Here is a 21044-nt window from a genome sequence, read left to right as displayed (position 1 = left end):
TCAGAATGCATGCATCTTCTCTCCCAGCCCCAATCCTCTTCTCAATCCACTCTCGATCAAGATTGTTTTGTTTGAACGATTCTTTGTTCAAAAAGGGGGGAATGTGGAATAATAAAAATTTGAATCAATATCTTAAATAGTAGTTGAGCAAAGAATCTTGGGCTGAGGGCCTTTTGACCTAGTCCAAAAGAGAGGAAGAATATCTTGAGACTACACCTAAGTGCAATGTAACATTTGGTACTGAATGCATTAAGATTGTTAAGGTATGTGATGTAGGAAAGTTAAAGGTTAGAGCCTGGGCGTAGAGAGTAGCTAAGTGGGAAGAGGTGGATGAAGGGTGTGTCAGCCCTTAGGAAGATGCACCCTGTCTTAGTTAACAAAAAAAGAAGTTACTCCACCAGTGAGGGAGGGCTGCCTGTAAAGCTGCAACTATAAGGTAAGCTTTGCGGTAAGTTTGTACTGATAAAAAAAGGATATAAAAGCCGACTCTCTAGGGGGGTGGGGTAGAGAGGCTGACAGGGTCTGCACAGATTTCTCTGCTCACCAAGAAAAGAAAGAATAAAAAAGAATTCTGCTTGTTTGAATCGGTGTCTGCCTGCTGTTGTCTCGAACCTTCGTCCACAGTGGATAGATGGGAATGAGTCAAATGTATTCAAGAATTGGTTCAATTTATTAGCTCTGTTGTTGTTTTCCTTCTTCTGCAGGTTATATAACCTGCTTGTAGCCAGTGATAGTCCTCATCCCGTTCCACACTTCTTTCACATTGTTCTTCTATATGTTGCACTTCTGTTCATCATTTTAATGGGATTTCCCCTTGTAAAGTTGCTTCCTCAGTTCTGACTGCACCTTTTGATTTCCTCCTAATCATCAGACCTGAAGGCTTTCTTCTTCTTATTCAGTAGGGCTTTCAAGTGATTTGTGCTCCATAGCAGACATGTGAGTTTGTAGTCATTCACTTGCATTCCAGAGCAGGATGATACAAATCAGGAATGGCTCACATTTGTTACTCAAATATTAATTTATTTACAGTAAACATCTGCCCCAGCTTAAGTTTCGATTCTTCAGCAGTCATCATTCTGCTTTCCTGGAAATGCATCCTTCCTCTTTTCTGTCAGGTGCTATTTCGGCACTAGGCTAATTCTCCACCCCATAGCTGCTTAAAAGTGCAAGCAGCAACCTGGCATTTCAGAAAACTGAAAGCTCTTCTCTTTGTCAGTCTTGTGTGCCAATCTCTGAAACATGAAGGAGGAAGTAGACCCAGAGGATTCTGTTTATTGCTGCGGATGCATGCAAGAAATGCAGGAGCCTGTTTTTCTCCCATGTGGGCATGGCTTCTGCACAGAATGCAATAAAGGCCTCATGACTGAGACTGGAGTAAGCTGTTGCTCTCAATGCAAAAGGACTTCAACCAAGAGGACAATTCGGGTCCAAAAGTCCTCGGAGGAAGAAACCACAGTCGATGTGACAAAGAAGAGGAGACTGAGCTCTCCAGTAAAGAGAGATTTGAGACCTGGAGAAGTGATGTGCGATTTCTGCTCTGAGACAAAGTGCAGAGCGGTGAAGTCTTGCCTGAATTGTTTGATTTCCTACTGTGAAACCCACGTCCAGTCCCACTATGACATTCCCATTTGGAGAAACCACAAGCTGATAGATCCCATTGAAAACCTGAAGATGAGAGTCTGCAGTCAGCACGAGAAGCCCATGGAGTTATTCTGTCAGACAGACCAGACCTGTATCTGCTACTTATGTGAAGTGAGTGAACATAAGACTCACGATATTTGCTCAACGGAAGAAGAAAGGCAACTAAAGCAGGTGACGAGTGTACTGTCTGATTTCAATGACATATTAGCTTGAGCTTTCATAGAATGAACTGTGGCAATTGTGGCTATGACTTTTATATACCATTTTTAATTTTTAAATAGGAATACCTCTCACAAAGTAATCTATAAAAATACACTCTAAGCAAATGTAATTAAAAGTTATGTAGCGACAACAACACATGCAGCTACACATGCAGATCAACCGCAAGAAAGTTTCTGTGTTCAGTAAAATGTAATTAATACCTATTTATGTTATTAATACAAGGTAAGTGTGGCCATCAGTTATGCCAGTGGAGAGTGATGTCCCTCTCCTCTACAACATTCTTTAAATAAGAATTTGGCTTCCATTAATTTTTAAACTGTTTTTTTCATAGTATGTGTCACTGTTAAATCTAAAGCAGGGGTCTCCAGTCTGGGTTATGGAAACAATCACCACATTATAGAGATGGGAGATACTAAAGAAACAGAATCAACAATATCAGAAATGCCTGACAAGTAGGATGAGTGCACTCACAGTTGCACAGAATTAAAGAACTTGTCTCATTAACAGCAGGAATTGGCTTCTAATGTGGAGTTTGGTTGGTCCAACCAGGCACCAAAATATGCCAGACCACAAAAATTCACAAAGGGTTGGTATTTGACGGGAATAACAAAGTAAAACTGAAACTCTCACTAAATCACACACCAGCTATAAACGTATAAAACTTCTATTATCATTTTGTATCTAGCTACTATGTGATAGGCAGGTCTAGTGAATAATAAAAGTTGACGTCAGTGTAAAATTACACAGAATCAGAAAAGCAGACAGACATAATCTGGAGTGTAAGTTCAGGCAAAAGATAACGTACACCACAAGCAAGGAAATAGCTTCTAAAAATGAAAGGTGGCAAGAAAAGGAAATGGCATACACACAACAAGCAAAAAACAGAAACAAAAACATAAAGACAATAAAACCTTGAGCAGACCCAGAAACAAACACCCAGCAAATGTACTGTATAAGATGATAATAGTTTGTTCAATTCTAAATTCATCATTTACAACCTATATGGTACAGCCTAGCAGCTCAGTATACTGCTCATTGATTAGGAGTCTGCCTGAGTGACAGTCATTGCAATTAAAAAAAAAATTACTGCTGTCATTAAAGGCCAGGCAGCCTGTTCCCTTCTCAGTATTGTTGGACCTCTGCTAACATGGGCTACAGCCCAGGGCCCAGCCAGCTACAGGGCCAAAAAAATTAATCAAGATGTCTGAAAAAGTATGTGTTCTTCATTTTTCAAAGATGTATTCCTGCTGTTAGACTGGCCACCAACGGTGGCCAAGGAGTACAAAGAAACTATGCACTTATAATGGACCATGCATATTGTCTACAGCATGTGGAAATGGGCTGGAACAATTCAAAGACAGAGGTGTGGCATATTGAGAGAAGGGCTGTGGTGTGTTTAAAAAGTAAAAGGGGTGAGGCCAGGCAGCCTTTAGAAGAAAGCACACCATTTATCATGCAAATATTATTTTAATGGCTTTGTTTAAAATCTAATCATATCACAAGATGCTATTCATTAGCATACTAAGGCTGGTTTGCATTGTACAGTATATATGACAACATTTTTTGTACAAATTTAAATTTCTATTTTTTTAAATGCTGGCTTATGACAAGCTGCTGGCTTTCTTTGCACTTACTGTATATAATTTGAAAGCTAAAAAAGGAAACACTTTAAAGACAGTAGATCTCAAGTGAAAAACATTTTCATTTGTTTCTCATGTATTTATACTTGGTTAACAAAAAAAATCATTTGGCAACAAAGCAACACAAACTCTACCTTGTATAATTACTGAGTTGGCTATAATACTGATCAACACGTAAAATTTATTGGTAGCTTGACAAAAGTCAGCAGATTCTGCAAACTGATTAAAAAATAATATGCTGATTGTTTTTATTTTAAATTATTTTTATATATTTATTAGTGCTTGGCAACAATTAAAATTTTTCACAGACAATCACAACAATCATATTGTTATGCACAAAATTTAATAATGAACTCAAAAGTAATGTATTGTGTGTATTTGGTCTGCAAACACTTTAAACAAATAAGATGCTTTTTAACAACAGTATTCCCTTTACATAGTAGCAGTTAAAATATTTCTTGTAAATCTCAACTTAAACATTAATGTAATCAAATCAAATATAAAACCAAAGCTATTTGCCTTTGCCAGGGCATTAATGTTTTATCTCATTTGTTATAGAAAAACAAGTTACCCTCAGAGTCCATAGCCACGATCACCGCATGATCACATTATATTTTCCAAAAAACTGTGTTTTCTGAAAAGCGCACAAAGCAACGGTCTCACACATTAATCAACATAAAACGCCTGTTGCTGCCTCTTGTGCCTGCTGTTGGCACCTGTTTGCAGTTTGCAGTGGCTCGACGGCCAGCAGGAATGCACGGTGGGCTGGCTGTCTTTGTGAGACGGGTGCACGGGGGTGGCAGTTGCAGTGAGACGCAATATGTTTTGTACCTCCTGTCATGGTAAGTGTCTGTCCTCCCAGGCCAACGTTGCCATAGGTGCATCAGCTACATGAATGTGTTCAGCACCACGATCAGCTGGGGACAGATTGGCTGATGCTGGTACCTCCCTTTCGTTTTCGATCTTCATTTCCAGATCACTTGCATCAAAATCGCAGTCTGACAAATCAGAGTTCGATTCAGCGATAATATAAAAAAAGTCATCCACGGGTTATTTTGCTTTGAGCATTCACTTTGGTGTCTCTCCACCTGCCATTTTAGAAGCTGTCTGCTCTTCACTACTCATACACAAGCAGGGAATCGAGGTCAAATCAACAAAGCTAACTTTCCTTCTAGCAAAAGCATATCGAAAAGCGCTGTAACAAGAAGATCACTGATCTCTATCGATCGCTAGCGAGACTGAGGCTTTCAAAATAATAATAATAATAATAATAATAATAATAACAAAAACTGTGTTAATGCACGATAAAATAATTGTTTGTGTTAATTAATTGATGTGTTAACTTGCCCAGCCCTGATATTTATATAACTTTTATATAGAATATATTACTATATATTTTAATTTCTATATTACTTTGTATTTTCTACTTAGAATTACGGTAACAGTTACCTTTCACAAATTACTTGATTTGAATTTGGTGCCAGAATGTTTAAAATTTTTTTCTTTTCTCTCTCCTTCTTTCTCTCTCTCTCAAAATAGCTAGTTGAACAATCCAACTTGTTCTTAATATCTGGCATGGCAGACGATGCCCTAATGGCTATCAATTATAATTTTATGTCTTGACATTGCATACTTTCTCTCTATAAATATATATATATCTATAATATTATAATCTATATAATCTATATATATAATATTATAATCTATATAATTTATATAATCTATAATAATAAAAGGCAAAGCCCTCAATGACTGACTCACTGACTCATCACTAATTCTCCAACTTCCCATGTAGGTAGAAGGCTGAAATTTGGCAGGCTTATTCCTTACAGCTTATTTACAAAAGTTAAGCAGGTTTAATTTCAAAATTCTACCTGTAACGGTCATAACGGTTGATAACGGTAAACAACGTCCGCCATGTTGAACTTTCATATTTATGGCCCCATCTTCACGAAATTTGGTAGGCGGCTTCCCTGCGCTAACCGAAACCGATGTACTTACTTATTTCGATGGTATGACGCCACTGTCGGCCGCCATATTGAACTTTCCAACTTCACCAATTTTCAAACTTCCCGTGTAGGTAGAATGCTGACCCCATCTTCACGAAATTTGGTAGGTGGCTTCCCTGTGCTAACCAAAACCGATGTATGTACTTATTTCGTTGGTATGACACCACTGTCGGCCGCCATATTGAACTTTCCAACGTCACTAATTCTCCAACTTCCCGCGTAGGTAGAAGGCTGAAATTTGGCAGGCTCATTTCTTACAGCTTACTTACAAAAATTAAGCAGGTTTCATTTCGAAATTCTACGCGTAATGGTCATAACGGACAACAACGTCCACCATGTTGAACTTTCTTATTTATGGCCCCATCTTCTCGAAATTTGGTAGGCGGCTTCCCTGCACTAACCGAAACCAATGTACGTACTTATTTCGGTGGTATGATGCCACTGTCGGCCGCCATATTGAACTTTTCAACAGTCTTTGTTACTTATGGGCCCATCTTCAAGAAATTTGGTACACAGGTTCCCAACGCTAACTGAATCCTACTTACGTACATATATACGAGGTGTGGCAGAAAAGTAATGAGACTGATTTTGTATTTACCAAAGTTTTTATTTTTTTCAAACATCAATGTTATCCCCTTCAAAGCAGTTCCCTTGGGCAGCTACACACCGATGGAGACGTTGTTCCCACTGTTGGTAGCAGCGCTGGAAGTCTTCAACCGGTATGGTCTTCAGTATGTCCGTTACACTCTTTTGGATGTTTTCTAAAGTCCCGAAATGACGTCCTTAATAAGGAATAAGGGGGCTGGGGAACCACAGGAATGCCTTTTGAGGTCAAAAATTCTGTTATGGAGAGGGCAGTGTGACATGGGGCGTTGTCATGATGGAGCATCAATTTGTCTGTAATGTCTGGTCTCACGCGAATGACCCTTTTTCTGAGCCTTTCAAGGACGTCTTTATAAAAAACTTGGTCACACTTGCCGATTCTCCAAGCATAACACAAAATTTAATGGCACAACGTTGCTCCAAATTCCGCTGTTCCATTTTGCGTGACGCACAACCAAAAACACAACTTCGCTAATAGCAGTCACAAAAATCATGTAGTTAACGGAAGGAGTTGAAACTCGCACTGAGCTATGGGAGGGTACTGATACACGTGCTCTATCAAGAACAACAGCGCAGCGTTGCCAGATCGCTTGCAATGTTGCCAGTCTCATTACTTTTCTGCCACACCTTGTACGTCCATAGCCTGCACCTCGGTCACCGTGTGAGGTGGCGTTGGGTCCCCCATTCCAACGCCTCCCACGTTGTTGGCTGGCTGCCTGCCTATATAAGACTGTCCGTCGCTCCGGTCTCTACATTCCCTTCCTTGCTTCGCCACAGGATTCACGTCTCCCTACTGATAACTACAGCCTTTTTGTTTAATCCACGGCTTCTCCGCTGTTTTATTGTTTGTTTATTACAATTATAGTTATTGTATAGGTATTTTACACTTACTTTACATTGCTTAGGTACCCATTTCCTTTATCATTCCAACCCCCATTACCATGTCTATCGAGGTGATCACCATCGATCAAAGAACTGTCACTTACCGAGTGGTTTCCATACCCGGAGATGGCACCTACCTTTTCCATTCTCTTTGTTACATATTGCACGGCCATATCAGGCTCACTCTTGATATCCGGAGGAACATTGTGTCTTATGTATTGAATGACTGGGACAGGTTCAAGGTGTGGACTGATGATGGTACAGGAGATAATTATACTACACAGGAGCACTAGAAGAGTGAAATGCTTAAGCCCTTCACCTATGGTTCTGCATGTGAGTTGATGGCTGCTGCTGAATTGTTCGGTTGTCGCTTTCAAGTGTACCGAAATGGCCAAATATTTTACACCTTTCGACAACCACCAATGCCTCTTAAACATCTTAGATTCACAGGTGACGATTTCAGTAGTGGACACTTTGATGTTTATGAATGTTTAAACTCTCAAAAGCTGGATGTGATTTTATCGATGAAACCGGTTGTGTGCTTACAACACTTGACAGATGCCAAATGTCACTTCAACACAACAAATCCTGCAAATACTGTCGTAATTGAAACAAACCATGAAACTCAAACCGATTATGACAGCAGCAATCCAAGCTGTGAGATTTGAGACAAGATTACTGTTCACATGGCCAACTGTAAGTTACATGATCAAGAGTAAGCTCAGCACACAGCTTGGTCATGTTACAACCGGAGGGCCGAACTCACAACATAGTATACATATACTATGTCACTCGCTCGCTTCTTATTGTTTCGCTGCCTTCTCAATTATATAATTCATGTTTTCTTAAGCGCTTTTTGGAGGTCTTCCTGGTTTTCTACGTACTGCGTTGACAGTCAGTTCACGTGATTACGTGGGAGGCGTGATGATGTCACACGAAACTCCGCCCCCCCACGTCTTTCCAGCTCAACTCCATTACAGTAAATGGAGAAAAATACCTTCCAGTTATGACCATTAGGCGTAGAATTTAGAAATGAAACCTGCCCAACTTTTGTAAGTAAGCTGTAAGGAATGAGCCTGCCAAATTTCAGCCTTCTACCCACACGGGAACTTGTAGAATTAGTGATGAGTCAGTGAGTGAGTGGGTGAGTGAGTGAGTGAGTGAGGGCTTTGCCTTTTATTAGTATATATATATATATATATATATATATATATATATATATATATATATATATATATATATATATATATATATATATATATATATATATAGTGGAGCCGATCCGGACGCAGACAGGCGGACATGTTGTTAATCAACCACCACACGTGTTTATTTACAATAATATATTGGTCACTCAGACCCAGTTCAATGTGCACAAACCCCAACACACAGTCCTGGCCTCACAATGCCTTCTTCTCGGGCCGCCTCCACTCTCCTCTCTTGCCTTGTCCTTCTTCCACCCAACTCCAGCCCCTGAATGAAGGGAGACGGCCCCTTTTATACGCTCCCGGATGAGCCCCAGGTGGTTCCCGGCATTCCCTCGTTGGCCACGCCACAGCGTGGCGGAAGTGCCGGATGTTCCCCCGGCAGCTCCCCGGGTATCCATCTAAGTCTTCCCCCCAGCACTTCCTGGTGTGGCGAAAGTGCTGAGGTCACAAGTTCCCAAGGCATTTGTGGCCCCCAAAGCAACCAGGAAGGTGGCCCCCACGTGATCCCAGATGGGCACATGCCCACTTCCGGTCTTCCAAGGCGTCCGGCCGGTCGCGCCCTGGCATCGCGACAATATATATATATATATATATATATATATATATATATATATATATATATATATATATATATATATATACATACATATGATGTGTATATTAGCCACAGCACCTGTCAAAGACAGGTAATAGAAAATTTTAAAAAAATTTGCAATCTCTTGGCCCACATGTACTTTTAGTGCCTTTCCTCTGTATTCACATGTGTGAACCTGCACTTCCTCTCTTCAGCATGTTCCCTTAAGGCCTGCTTCTCAGACTATCATTATTTTTGAGGTCACCTTTCTGCCTTTGAAGGTGACTCTCTCAGCATGAGCCTTTACTCCTCCTCATGTGTCTTTCATCATGTCACCAAACTGACCAATCACACCAAAGCCAAACTAACCAATCAGATTCCTCTGAGGGACTTAACACACAGACATTAGTGTTTTATTATATAAGTAGATATACATACTGAATATATGTATATATTTATATAACACTCATAATTTAATGTGTTGGCTTCAATGGTTTTTGCCGCTATCCATGCCCCTATTGAATACTCTCACATGACTTGCTGTTCTTCTGTGGTTCCCTCAGAACAACCAGGTGGATCCCAAACAAAAGTATAAGCCCAGTGCTCCTGTGCAGAGCCCCTCCTTCCTGTATGCTTAAATTTATAGTTAGATTTGTGTTTTGTGTTTCTTTGTTATTTTTTCATTGTTTATAGATTTATTGTTCAAATGAAAGCTATTATAAGAAACACTAATGCAGTGGATTTTAAGGGGATGTTGGGGTGGGCCCCCAAAAAGTTTCCATTTATGGCTCCAATTTGGCTAGAGGCAGCACTGCTCCCATGAAACCTAGTCTACCCCTAACTTATAACTTAGGGTCTTCTTCCTCCCAACATTAATGTAGTCACTCTTAAGTATACTTTGTGAGGTGTATCCATTTACATCACTTCACTCTTTAGCTTCCAGGTCCTGGGTAAGGCTGTGCCTCATAGTGATATTGTATTTCTTCATCTCATAATACATTTTTAGAAGTCATAGGTTTTTTTAGGTATTTTCCTATTTCAGGAAACTTCCTTTCTTCATTCTTCTCATTGCCTTTGTGAGCTTCCTTCCTTGCCAAAAGAATCTAGAAGGTTGCAGAAGGTACCTCAAGACACCTTCTTAAATTTGAATTATATCTCCACAAAGGACCTGCTGAAAGCAAAAATGAAACTGATCCATAAAGCAGTTAAGAAGAAGCAACAGAAGCATCAGGCAAAGAAAGAAACTGCAAAACTAATTATGGTGAGTTTTGTATTAAGACTAGTTTAAAGGTACCTAAGTCCTCCTGTATACCACAATACTTGGTAGCTTATTCCACATGTCCATAGTTCTCTGTGTGAAGAAAAACCTCCTAATGTTTATGCAACATTTACCCTTAAGAAGTTTACAGATGTGTGTAGCAGGTGCTTAGTGGAGGAGGAGGAGGAGGGTAACACAACCCTTTCTTGCCATACCAACCACTATTTACTATGCAGCACTTTACAATTTTACTTCAGTTTCAGTTAAAGGAGGCATGAAAGAGAGCAATAAATTACTATAAAAAAATGAAAATTTGGCAGTTAATTAAAGGAAAAAAAGAGTAAGATCTTTGAAAAGAAGAAAAATTATATATATAATAATATAAATAATATAATAATAGTATATATAATAATTTATATATATGAGGGCCCAACATCCTCTAGTGGGCCCTGTGCTCATTGCCAGACTGTGGAGCTCAATTGGCATTTACCATAGAATACCAGAATTGGCAGGTCCACCACTGGCACCCTGTGCTTTTCACAGAGCAGGCGTGAGAACAGGCTCACCCTGAGCATTTGTGACAGACGTGAAAGGGTCCGGAGAAGCCGTGGAGAACATTATACTGCCTGTAACATTATTCAGCATGACCGGTTTGGTGGTCTGTCAGTGATGGTCTGGGGAGGCATATCCATGGAGAGATACACAGACCTCTACAGGCTAGACAACAGCACCTTGACTGCCACTAGGCATTGAGATGAAATCCTTGGAGCCATTGTCAGACCCTGTGCTGGTGAAGTGGCTCCTGGGTTCCTCCTGGTTGTTTCATCGTGTAGTGGGTGCGGCAACGCACTGTACCAGTGCATGCTTCCTAACTTGACTTGACTTGACTTGTGGCGAGAGTATACAGGCAGTTCCTGGAGGATGAAGCAATTGATACCATTGGCTGGCCCCCACGCTCACTCGCCTGACCTCAATCCAATAGAACACTTCTGGGTGTGACATTATGTTTCAGTCCATCTGATGCTGCCAGGTTGCACCTCAGACTGTCCAGGAGTTCAGTGATGTCCTGGCCCAGATCTGGGAGGAGATCCAGCCAGACACCATCCGTCGACTCATTAGGAACATGCTAAACCAACAACCCGAAACCCCACCATCATTTTTTCACTTTGATTTTTGGGGTGTCTTTGAGTTCAGCCCTCTGTATATTGATCATTTTCATTTCCATCAGACGATGTGCCATCCTTTCGCTTCTAACACATTACCCAGTCCATATCAGTATAGATTTCCTGCAGGATTTTTTGTTTCCCATTAGATCTGATGTGTTTTCAAAGTGTTCCTTTAATTTTTTGAGCAGTATATATATATGGAGGTGGAGGTGCTGCAACACCAGAACAAATATGACCTTCATGGTAGAGTCAGCAGAAGAAAACCTTTCCTGTCGCAAAATCCTGACATTTGCAAATGAATATGTAAACTCTTTGTCAACCCCCTCCACACCACCCTTCCATTATTACACTGACCTGGCCATGTTTTTCTTCTCACCCAGTAACCCCTTGCCAGTCCTCACTCTCCTCACTCCAAGCTCACCGTACTAAAGAGCTGAAGGCCTATAAGAGGTGATTCCAGCCAATCAAAAAACACATGTTGACATGGTTTCCTGAAAGATCACAGCAGATGCTACAACTCCTAGTAGATCAGCGTAGGATACCAGTACTGCCACGCCCTCCGGTCTGGGATATGATTATCTCTTAGAATATCTCTTGATTTGGCATCTTGACCAGGAAAGGTCATCTTATCTGGAAGGTGTACTGGCGCATATTTTCCTCCATTCTATTACTCATCTTTATGATATCATATGAGAAAATGAAAGTTCAGAAATGAAATTTAAATTAAAATATAACATTAATCTTTACAATTCATGTCATTTTTGGGTTGTTTGACACTATTGATTAAAGGTTTAATGAGATCTGGCTAAGAAGAAAGTCAGGATCCTGCATAAATAATTTTGGGTATGAACTTGTTGCATTCTGTGTAAATTTTATTCCATTTTGTCTGAAAACGTTGCTTGAGCCAATCAATCAGGTTATGATGTAACTATATATATAATATTAAAATGCTTTAAATTTGTTACACACATTTTTTATAGTAGGAGTTTTGGCAGGGTATGTGATTTCCTCTGGGTCCCACTGTACACTAAATAAGTGCTAGCACTTAATCCAGCTTCTTTGAGGTTATGGTGGTTTAAGGCCATGGTCACCACACCTCTCAAACTGTACACACAGCTTCTTTATTCTCTGACTTCAGGCCTCTGCAAAGAGGGAACAGCAAGAATGTGAGGAGATTATTAGCCTCCTGAAAAATTTACTCACTCAGTTGGAAACAAAGCTGAGTGATCTGATTACTGAACATAAAAGGATGGAAGTTAAAAAGGCCAGATTGATTCAAAAGCAACTGGAGAATGAGATTGAAGATTTGAAAACAAAGTATAATGAGATGATAAAGCTTTCGGATATTGAAGACCACACTCTTTTCCTACAGGTGATATTTCTACATCTTTCAAACTAAAAGCTGGTGAAAGATCTCCTTTTTGAAACAGGAAAAAAAAAAAAAACACTCAACGCCTTCTTATTTCTGGTCCTCTGTTGTAGAACTACAAGACACCTTCTGTCCCTTGTGGAACTGGTGCTTTACCTTCTAAAGTTGTATGTAGATTCTTTTCATCTGAAGAACTAAGGAAAGAGTTGTTAGGTCTGGAAACAACTCTAGAGGACATCAACAAGCGAGGACTGGAGGCAGTCGCTAAAACAGGTATGCATAGCCATCTGAAATTTCCATCTGGAGAAAAAAATCTTTACTTATAAGAAAAAATCGGGAGTGGTCTCCCCTCGTCTTTCTCATATACTTAGATATAGAGATGGATATTTGAGGAGTAAACCTCAAGACAATAATTATATTTTTACATTATGTGCATTAAAGAACCATCAACAACAAATCAAATCAAATTAATAATATATTGAACAATTATTATAAAAGTAAAGTTGAATAAATCGGACCCTGCAGCTGCATGAATAAAAGGTAAAGTACCACTTCTGGTTAACTGAAATAGCCCAAAAGTTGACAGAAATCTACATTTTGCACCCAATACTTGTATGCAAAATTTGGTTCACCTAAGTGAAAGCGTCCTCAAGTTATCATGTTTACATATACACACAGAGAGACAGACAGACACACAGACTAACAGACATAATTCCAAAAATGGTATTTTCGGACTCAGGAAAGCCTAAAATGTCAAGATTCATTAAAATCTTGAAATGGAATATTAGGACAATTCCAATATTTTCCCTATACATCATATACAAGTAAGTAAAAAGATCAGAGTGGCATCACCAACAGAAGGCAGTGAAGAGAAACCAAAAGCTGATGGATCAGGCTTGTGACTGCTGGGTAATTTCTACTTTATTTTCAGCAAGTGAAATATCTCATGTTGCATAATCACTCCGATTTGCAGAGTTAGCAATTCTTACCGACTTGCTTGACCAACAGGCCAACACTCTCAAGCAGCACAAATCTCACTACCCAGGTTATGTCAGATATAACAACAAAGATACAATAGGTGTAAACCATTGGGGTGTGCAAAGGTATTCTAGTCCAGGTTGACTGCATCACACAATTTCTGCCGATTTATCAGCTGTGCATTCATGTTGCAAATCTCCCATTCTACCACATCCCAAAGGTGTTCTGTTGGAAGGCCATTGAAGAACACTGAGCTCATTGTCCAGTTTAAGATCTTTTCTGCTTTGCGACATGGTGCATTACCATGCTGGAAGTACTAATAAGTAAATGGGTAAACTGTGGCTATGAAGGGATGCACATACTCAGCAACAATACTTAAACAGGCCTTGACATTCAAGCAATGATTAATTGTTATTAATGGTTTGCAAGAGTGCAGAGAAAACATTCCTCTCACCATTACACCACCATCACCAGCCTGGACTGATTAAATAAATTGCTATGGATAAGCAGGTGTAGATGTGTTCCTAAGAATTTACCCTGTGAGTGTATGTGTGGTTATCTGTTTCTGTGCATGTGTATTTCTTTGAGCTTGTTACATGGTGTTTTTGTTTTAATAGTGTATTAGAAATTAAGTGGAAATATATTTCATGGAACATTTGCAGATTGTTTTAAGTCAAACAAAAGAATTCCTTCATTTGTGCTGAAGGTTTACAGTTCTGTATGTCTCTCCTTGTCAGAAGGTGCAGTTCCAGTTATAACACTGAGGGTGGCTCCGCCACTTGAACCTTAAAATGTAAGTTGGATTCCATTTTTAGCTTGATTCTGCTCCTATGATAACCCATCATCCTGGGCCTCATGTTTATTTCATATATACGCAGAAACTCATGAAAGTGTCTTGTATTGTCAGTACACCTGTCTCTCTATTTCCCACACCTGCTTACTCCCATTCAGATTTCTAGGGAGTTGGAATCTATCCCAGTAACACTTGGCACAAGTCAGGAATCAAAGTTGGTTGAAGTGGCAGTTCATCACATGGCACACTCAGGGCCATCACCAGAAATGACAGTGGACAGTCAACTTAGTGTAATGTATGGGTTTGGTTCTGTGGGAGAAAAACTAGAAGTAGAGTACCTGCAGGAATGCCTATGCAGACATGAGGAGAATGGACAACCTCCACAGAAGCAATGACACAGGCTAAGATTAAAACCCAGAAATTTAGAAGTCTGAGGATGAAATTAAAGAGGCAAAAATTATTTAAATAAGCTTAGAGGGCAAATATTGTATGCATAATTGCTTGTGCTGTCATTGTTAAAACCTGAAGCAATGCTGTTTTGGTAGTGCATGGTGTGAAATAATTCAGCCTCTGATACACAGAAAGGTATGAGGCAGCCACCCATATATTAAACCTGGCTGCAATGGTTTTTTAAATAAGCACTGAAGTGCACAGGTTGAGTTCTCAAGTTGAGCTGCAATAATTTAGTTAAAATGGCATCTTTAAAGACCAGGTCCCGGAAATTGACATCTTGGATGCCGGGACCAGAAGTGATGCTTCCTGATGTCACTGGAACTGGAAGTGGTGTCTTTCGGGGCACCGGAACCAGAAGTGATGTCTTTGCCGAGAAATCAGGCAGGTTTTACCTTGTCTGGTCAGCAGAGGAAACAGAAGAGAGTTTAGTGCACCCCACCACCCCCCGGCCTGGCATGGAATTACCTTCTTTCGGTCTACTCAGCGTCCTCCTATTCGCACATGTGTGAGAATGGGGAAACCCTTGAGACCTCTGACCCCAGGTTTAAAAAGTGCTTTTCACAACCATTGGATTTTATTGTGACATGAGGCTCCTTCAGTTACCAAAAATCAGCAGCATAAAGGGAGAGAGGATAGGATTAGGTCTTGCCTTGCACCCAGTGCTGCCAGGCTAAACAGTGGCATACAGTGACCCTCAGTAGTAAAGGAAGAATAAAAACTGGAATAATAATGCCATTCGATTCAGAAATGTCTGACAGCACAGTGGTTAGCAGTGCTGTTTAATGGTGCCATCTCCCCACATCCATGTGGGTTGTATCTTTCTGTTAAACCTTTCTTCCACTGCGCTAAGATATTGTATATGGATTACTTTAATTCAGAATACTGGATCTCCTGGATTTCATTCTTGGACTGGCTCCTACTTTCCTTCTCAGGATGTTCTCTAGTCAAAGTGGTCTTATATTAGAGAAAAACAAGTTTTGAAAATAATAAAAGGGTGGTATTTGGTATGATCATCTTTGACTATGTTTTGTTATTGTGGCTATATTTCATTAGATTAATTTTTATGTTTATGACAGTGATGTTTTGTTGTTGTGGTTCAGTTTTAAAAGAGCGGTTGCAATTTTGTTGTTTGACTCATGGATGGCATTTTGTTGATGGCAATGACTTGTCAGTCAAAAACATTTGACTTGTGCCACAGCTATTTAAGAGCAGCCGTCCACATCCTGGATCCTCCTGATAAAACAATCTTACTAATCTTACTGTAGTTTAGAATAGGATTTTTTATTTAGAAAAAAATGCATGTATTGCTCAAAAGTAAAAATAAAACACGTTTTTAATGTTCTGGCATGCTAAGACTGCATTTCTTTTGCCTCTAATGGCATACAAAAAATTGTAATGAATTTTGTACATAATAGCTCAACCAAAATAACGGAATAGTAAATGCCTCAAAATACTGTACAAATGTATCCACCCCCTGAATAAAAATGTATTGTTATCCCAAAAAATTAGCGCCAGGACTTCAATTCTGAGTTTTACACTATGATTGATAGATCACAAATTTACTTTGACACACGATATTAAACAGAACTCCCAAAATCACACCCTTGCCTGCTATTTTATTATTCCTGAGTCTGCTCCTTTGATAACCCAACATCCCTGGCATTCATTTATTTCACATAATTTTTAGTCCTATAGACTTGCCAGTTGCCATTTCTGGCCATAATGGTATTTAAATGATATAAACTTTTATCCATTTCCTTCTGATGGTTATGGGTTGTGATAAGTGAAACAGTCAGGTACATTTCAATTTGCATACAGTTTTGCAAAACTGAGACAAAATTTTGTTTTGCATGGGATTTTGCAATTGTAAAATGTGAAACGTATTGCTGTAGCCATATTGTTTACTGTCGTTTCCCCCATAGCTAGTCGCACGACACATTATGTCATCACTCATATACTAATAAAATGGCAGTACAAGATAGCAATGGGACTTTGATTTTGATTTGATATACTTAATTAATCCCTGAGGTGAAATTGTCTTTTTGTATGACCTTTGGAGGTCTAAGCACAGGGTCAGCCATTGGGATCTTTTGGGTTTTTAATCTTTATGGTGGAATTGACTTTGGGTTATTGCTTTTCATTTTGCAATCATTCTTGCTTGATTTCTCTGATCAGTGTCACCAAACTGGGACCTAAGTGGAAACTTGGGGCCCCCCACTTTTATAAACAAAGGTGTAATTAGCAACAATAATAATAATAATAATAATGGTCCAGGGTAACGATATGCTGTTACTCTATGTTACTTGATACAGCCAAGTATCACATGTGACATGTGATACAACAAGAGAAAAAAAAAATGAATGCCACCACCACTACTACTGCTAAGAAGAAGAAGAAGGAGAAGGAGAATGACAAGAAGAAGAAGAAGAATACTAATAATAAGGATAATATAAAATACAACTACTATTAATAAAAATATATAATGCTTTATAAACTTACTTAATGCAGAAAATACAGGGTCCAAATGAAGCTCAGTATTTAGATATTTAACAAATAAACATGGGGCCCTATCACCTACACTTCTGAATACCGTATATACTCGTGTAAAATTCAGGTCTTGAAACCCGAAAAATCGATCATAAAATCAGACCACGACTTATACGCCCAAAATTGATCATAAAATCAGACCCTGACTTATACGCCCTTTCAAAAATACAACACTTAATTTTTTTTTTTTAATCTTCTTGCTTCCTCCAATCTCACATCAGTTTCTCAGACACATTGAATTTTGTTGCAGCAGTGCAGTTACTAATTTCTTTTGCCACTTCAACGACTTTTAATTTAAAACCAGCTTCATGTTTTCTTCTGATGAAACGCTCAATCATTGATAAGGGATGCTCTTATGATAAAGGTGTATGAGGGTGTGAGATACAAAAAAACACAAAACAGTGCAAACATCACTTTGGAATTGTTTGGGTATTACCATGTGGTCATGTAGGTAAAATACATAGAAAGTAAAAGGCAGTGTGCTAGGTGGTTACTCTCTCAGGTGGGCTTTAGCATATCATAATCTCTTGGACCAACAGTGTGAGTTTTCCGCATTCGACTTATACGACCGTCATTACAAAATACTGGAATTTATACTGTAAAATCAAGCCCCTGACTTATCCAGGGGAGAACTTAAAACACGAGTATATTCGGTAGATCTAAACTTAATTTTGTGAATGAATCCAACAGGTGACTGTCAATGATGTTAATAAGACGATTCATGAAGCAGCTATAACCTGAATAGAGTCAAGCTGTGGACCTCCAGAGCTCTGCTCCATTGCGGTGGTTGTCATTACATGTCAGTGATGTGTACATGACGCATTCATTTACAGTATGGGTAAGAGTAGGGTTTGTGGGAGGAGTTAGCTGACTCAAGTCAGGTAAACCAGGTGACAAAAACATGCAATCTAATTGGCTATCCTATGGAACTCCTGAATCATAGGGGTCTACATAGCATACATAATATAAATACAAGAAACAAACATACATTTGTTAGTATGAGTGGCTGCTAAAGTAGTTTTATGACCTGTGGATAAAAACTCAAGTAATAGTCCTTTGCCATTTTCTAGATCTTGAACCAGCCATGAACAGGACACCAGGTAATGTCAGGAGATCCTGTCACACAAAACCACACTCTTTAGAAATGGGTCCATTTGCAGACACTATTTACTGTTAACTGTTGTCTTGGACAGTGACAAGAAACGAAAATCCCTGCAGGAGACTGATTGTCCTATACTGAGAATATGTAGGCTCTAAAAGACAATATAGTGAGACATGTATGACATGAAGATTAGTGCAAAAAGTTTATCTTGTGTACAGAGAAGGTGAGGAAAAAGGAAAGGGCTAAATAAAGCAAAAATCACAGCAGACAAAGAATATCAAGTGGAGAAGCAGCGCCATTGCCTCATTTTACTAATTTTCTTACAATGGACATGAAGAAGATCAAATGTAATAATGAATATGTGTATATTTGATTAGTTGGATACTTTGATGAATATTTTTGATGTGTGTATATTTTTTATTTTTTCATTTGGTTGTTCCAGGGGCTGTTGGGCTTGATGCTTCCAGTTGTTCTGTTCTCATGTTGTTCTTTTATATTGTAGGACAGTATGTGTCCATTGTGCTTCCCTCATCGTTTGTTAAAAAAAACAGGCTTGACAGGGGCACAGAAACCCAGCTTCCCCGCTAAACTTGCTTTACCAAAAGACTTTGCTTTGCTAAACGGCTGAGCTATTCTGCATCTCTCTCCTTGACCAATATCTGGTCAGCTTGCCTTCTGAATTTCAAAGACAATGTTGACATCCTTCAAGACCAAAGAGGTGACTACAAGGTCAACAATCTTAAGTACCTCACTGCAAACTGAACTCTTGCTTCACTTAATGAACACTAGGCATGGACCGGTAATTGGAAGTGAATTCTGATGCAATAATAGGAGGCAACAACTTCCTTTAAAACTGGTGGTGCAGACATCTCTCCAGCCTACCAATGACCTTTGACTCATACTTTTCCATATGAAGTTGCAGATAATAAAGCAAAAAGCCTAGCAACAAGCTGAGGAAGACTTCAAAAGAACCACATGGTATGACATGCAATTGTGCATGGCTTCAGTCATCATCCTGAAATGCTTGGCATCTTTACCCTACCCTTCTACTCTTAAGAAGATAAATCAGAACTCTACATAGTGTGGTTTGTCATGTGGTGGGAGCGACAACACACTGTATCAGTGTATGCCCCCAATCTCCCTCTCTTTACATAGCCACTATACAGCCAGTTAAAACCTACTTTTTCATAACTCATTGTTAATGTGTAAGAAGCCAATGACTAACTGTGTCAGGTAAACTTCTAGATTTTTTAAGCTTTCAATTAATTTGAAACAAGAAGCTTCAGATGGTGGCGTAACAGAGTAGCCCTCTTTAAGTTCCTTGAGCTTCACTAATTACATACTATATCTGGATATAGATTTTTGGGGACAGAGAAGTCAATTTTGTCACCAGCTTTTTTTTTAATCAATATTAATTTTTAAATTGTTAAATATTTTATGTGTGTTTTTCTAATGCCATCTTTGTTTTCCTGGGTGTGCTCATTTTTGAGCAATAGTTGCTATTGCATTGCAACATCCCTCGGAGGTACGTAATGCTAACTTCAGGTTTAAAAGATCTGCGCTGTGAGCTTCCTAGAGTTTGTGGATAAAATCAAAATAAATCTTTGTATGTTGTTGTTGTTAGTGTTCATTATTAGTGTCACAGACCCTTTTACTTACTACAACTTTAATTTTTAGATTGATTTTTTTGAAAAATACAGTCATATGAAAAAGTTTGGGAACCGCTCTCAGCCTGCATAATAATTGACTCTACTTTCAACAAAAAAAATAACAGTGGTATGTCTTTCATTTCCTAGGAACATCTGAGTGCTGGGGTGTTTTCAGAACAAAGAGTTTTAGTGAAGCAGTATTTAGTTGTATGAAATTAAATCAAATGTGAAAAACTGGCTGTGCAAAAATGTGGTCCCCTTGTAATTTTGCTAATTTGAATGCATGTCACTGCTCAAAGCTGATTACTTGGTTGGATGAGCTCATTAAGCCTTGAACTTCATAGACATGTGTGTCCAATCATGAGTGATAAAAGGTATTTAAGGTGGTCAATTGAAAGTTGTGCTTCCCTTTGACTCTCCTCTGAAAAGTGACACACAGCATGGGATCCTCAAAGCAACTTTCAAAAGATCTCAAAACAAAGATTGTTCAGTATCATGGATTAGGGGAAAGAGGCTCAACTAAGTATTGATGTCATATTTCTGATGGGGTGCCCATATTTTTGCACCTACCTAATTTTGTTATGATGCCTATTGCATATTTTCTGTTAATCCAATAAACGTAATGTCACTGCTGAAATACTGCTGTTTCCATAAGACATGTCATATATTAAAAGGAAGTTGCTACTTTGAAAGCTCAACCGATGATAAACAAAAATCCAAAGAATTAAGAGGGGTTCCCAAAACTTTTTATATGACTGTATGACAGATTCTCAGTATTGATCCTTTGTTGTGGTATTTTTGACATTTCTCATCCCAACCACCTCCATATATTTAAGGAGTTGAATATAACCCACCTCTGTGCATAAGGATAAGCACAAGCTGACTGTGAGGGCACGCTAACATTCCAGAGGTAAATGAAAGGCCTGTAAACTTATAAAATTGGAGATATC

At 39.0% G+C, this 21044-nt stretch overlaps 1 protein-coding gene across 1 annotated transcript; it reads left to right on the top strand.

Moving 5' to 3' along the window:
- The first annotated feature begins 1187 nt into the window (after positions 1-1187).
- Positions 1188-20058, top strand: LOC120536942 (tripartite motif-containing protein 29-like). The gene is made up of 6 exons (XM_039765517.1): positions 1188-1812; positions 9945-10040; positions 12342-12575; positions 12686-12845; positions 14288-14343; positions 18948-20058. Exons 1-5 carry the CDS (start codon positions 1240-1242, stop codon positions 14338-14340), a joined length of 1116 nt encoding a protein of 371 aa, XP_039621451.1. The 5' UTR covers positions 1188-1239; the 3' UTR covers positions 14341-14343; positions 18948-20058.
- The last annotated feature ends 986 nt before the right edge of the window (positions 20059-21044 follow it).

The sequence above is a fragment of the Polypterus senegalus genome, chromosome 10 (genome assembly GCF_016835505.1).
Source record: "Polypterus senegalus isolate Bchr_013 chromosome 10, ASM1683550v1, whole genome shotgun sequence".
Lineage (NCBI taxonomy): Eukaryota > Metazoa > Chordata > Cladistia > Polypteriformes > Polypteridae > Polypterus > Polypterus senegalus.
This window is presented reverse-complemented; position numbering and strand designations above follow the sequence as displayed.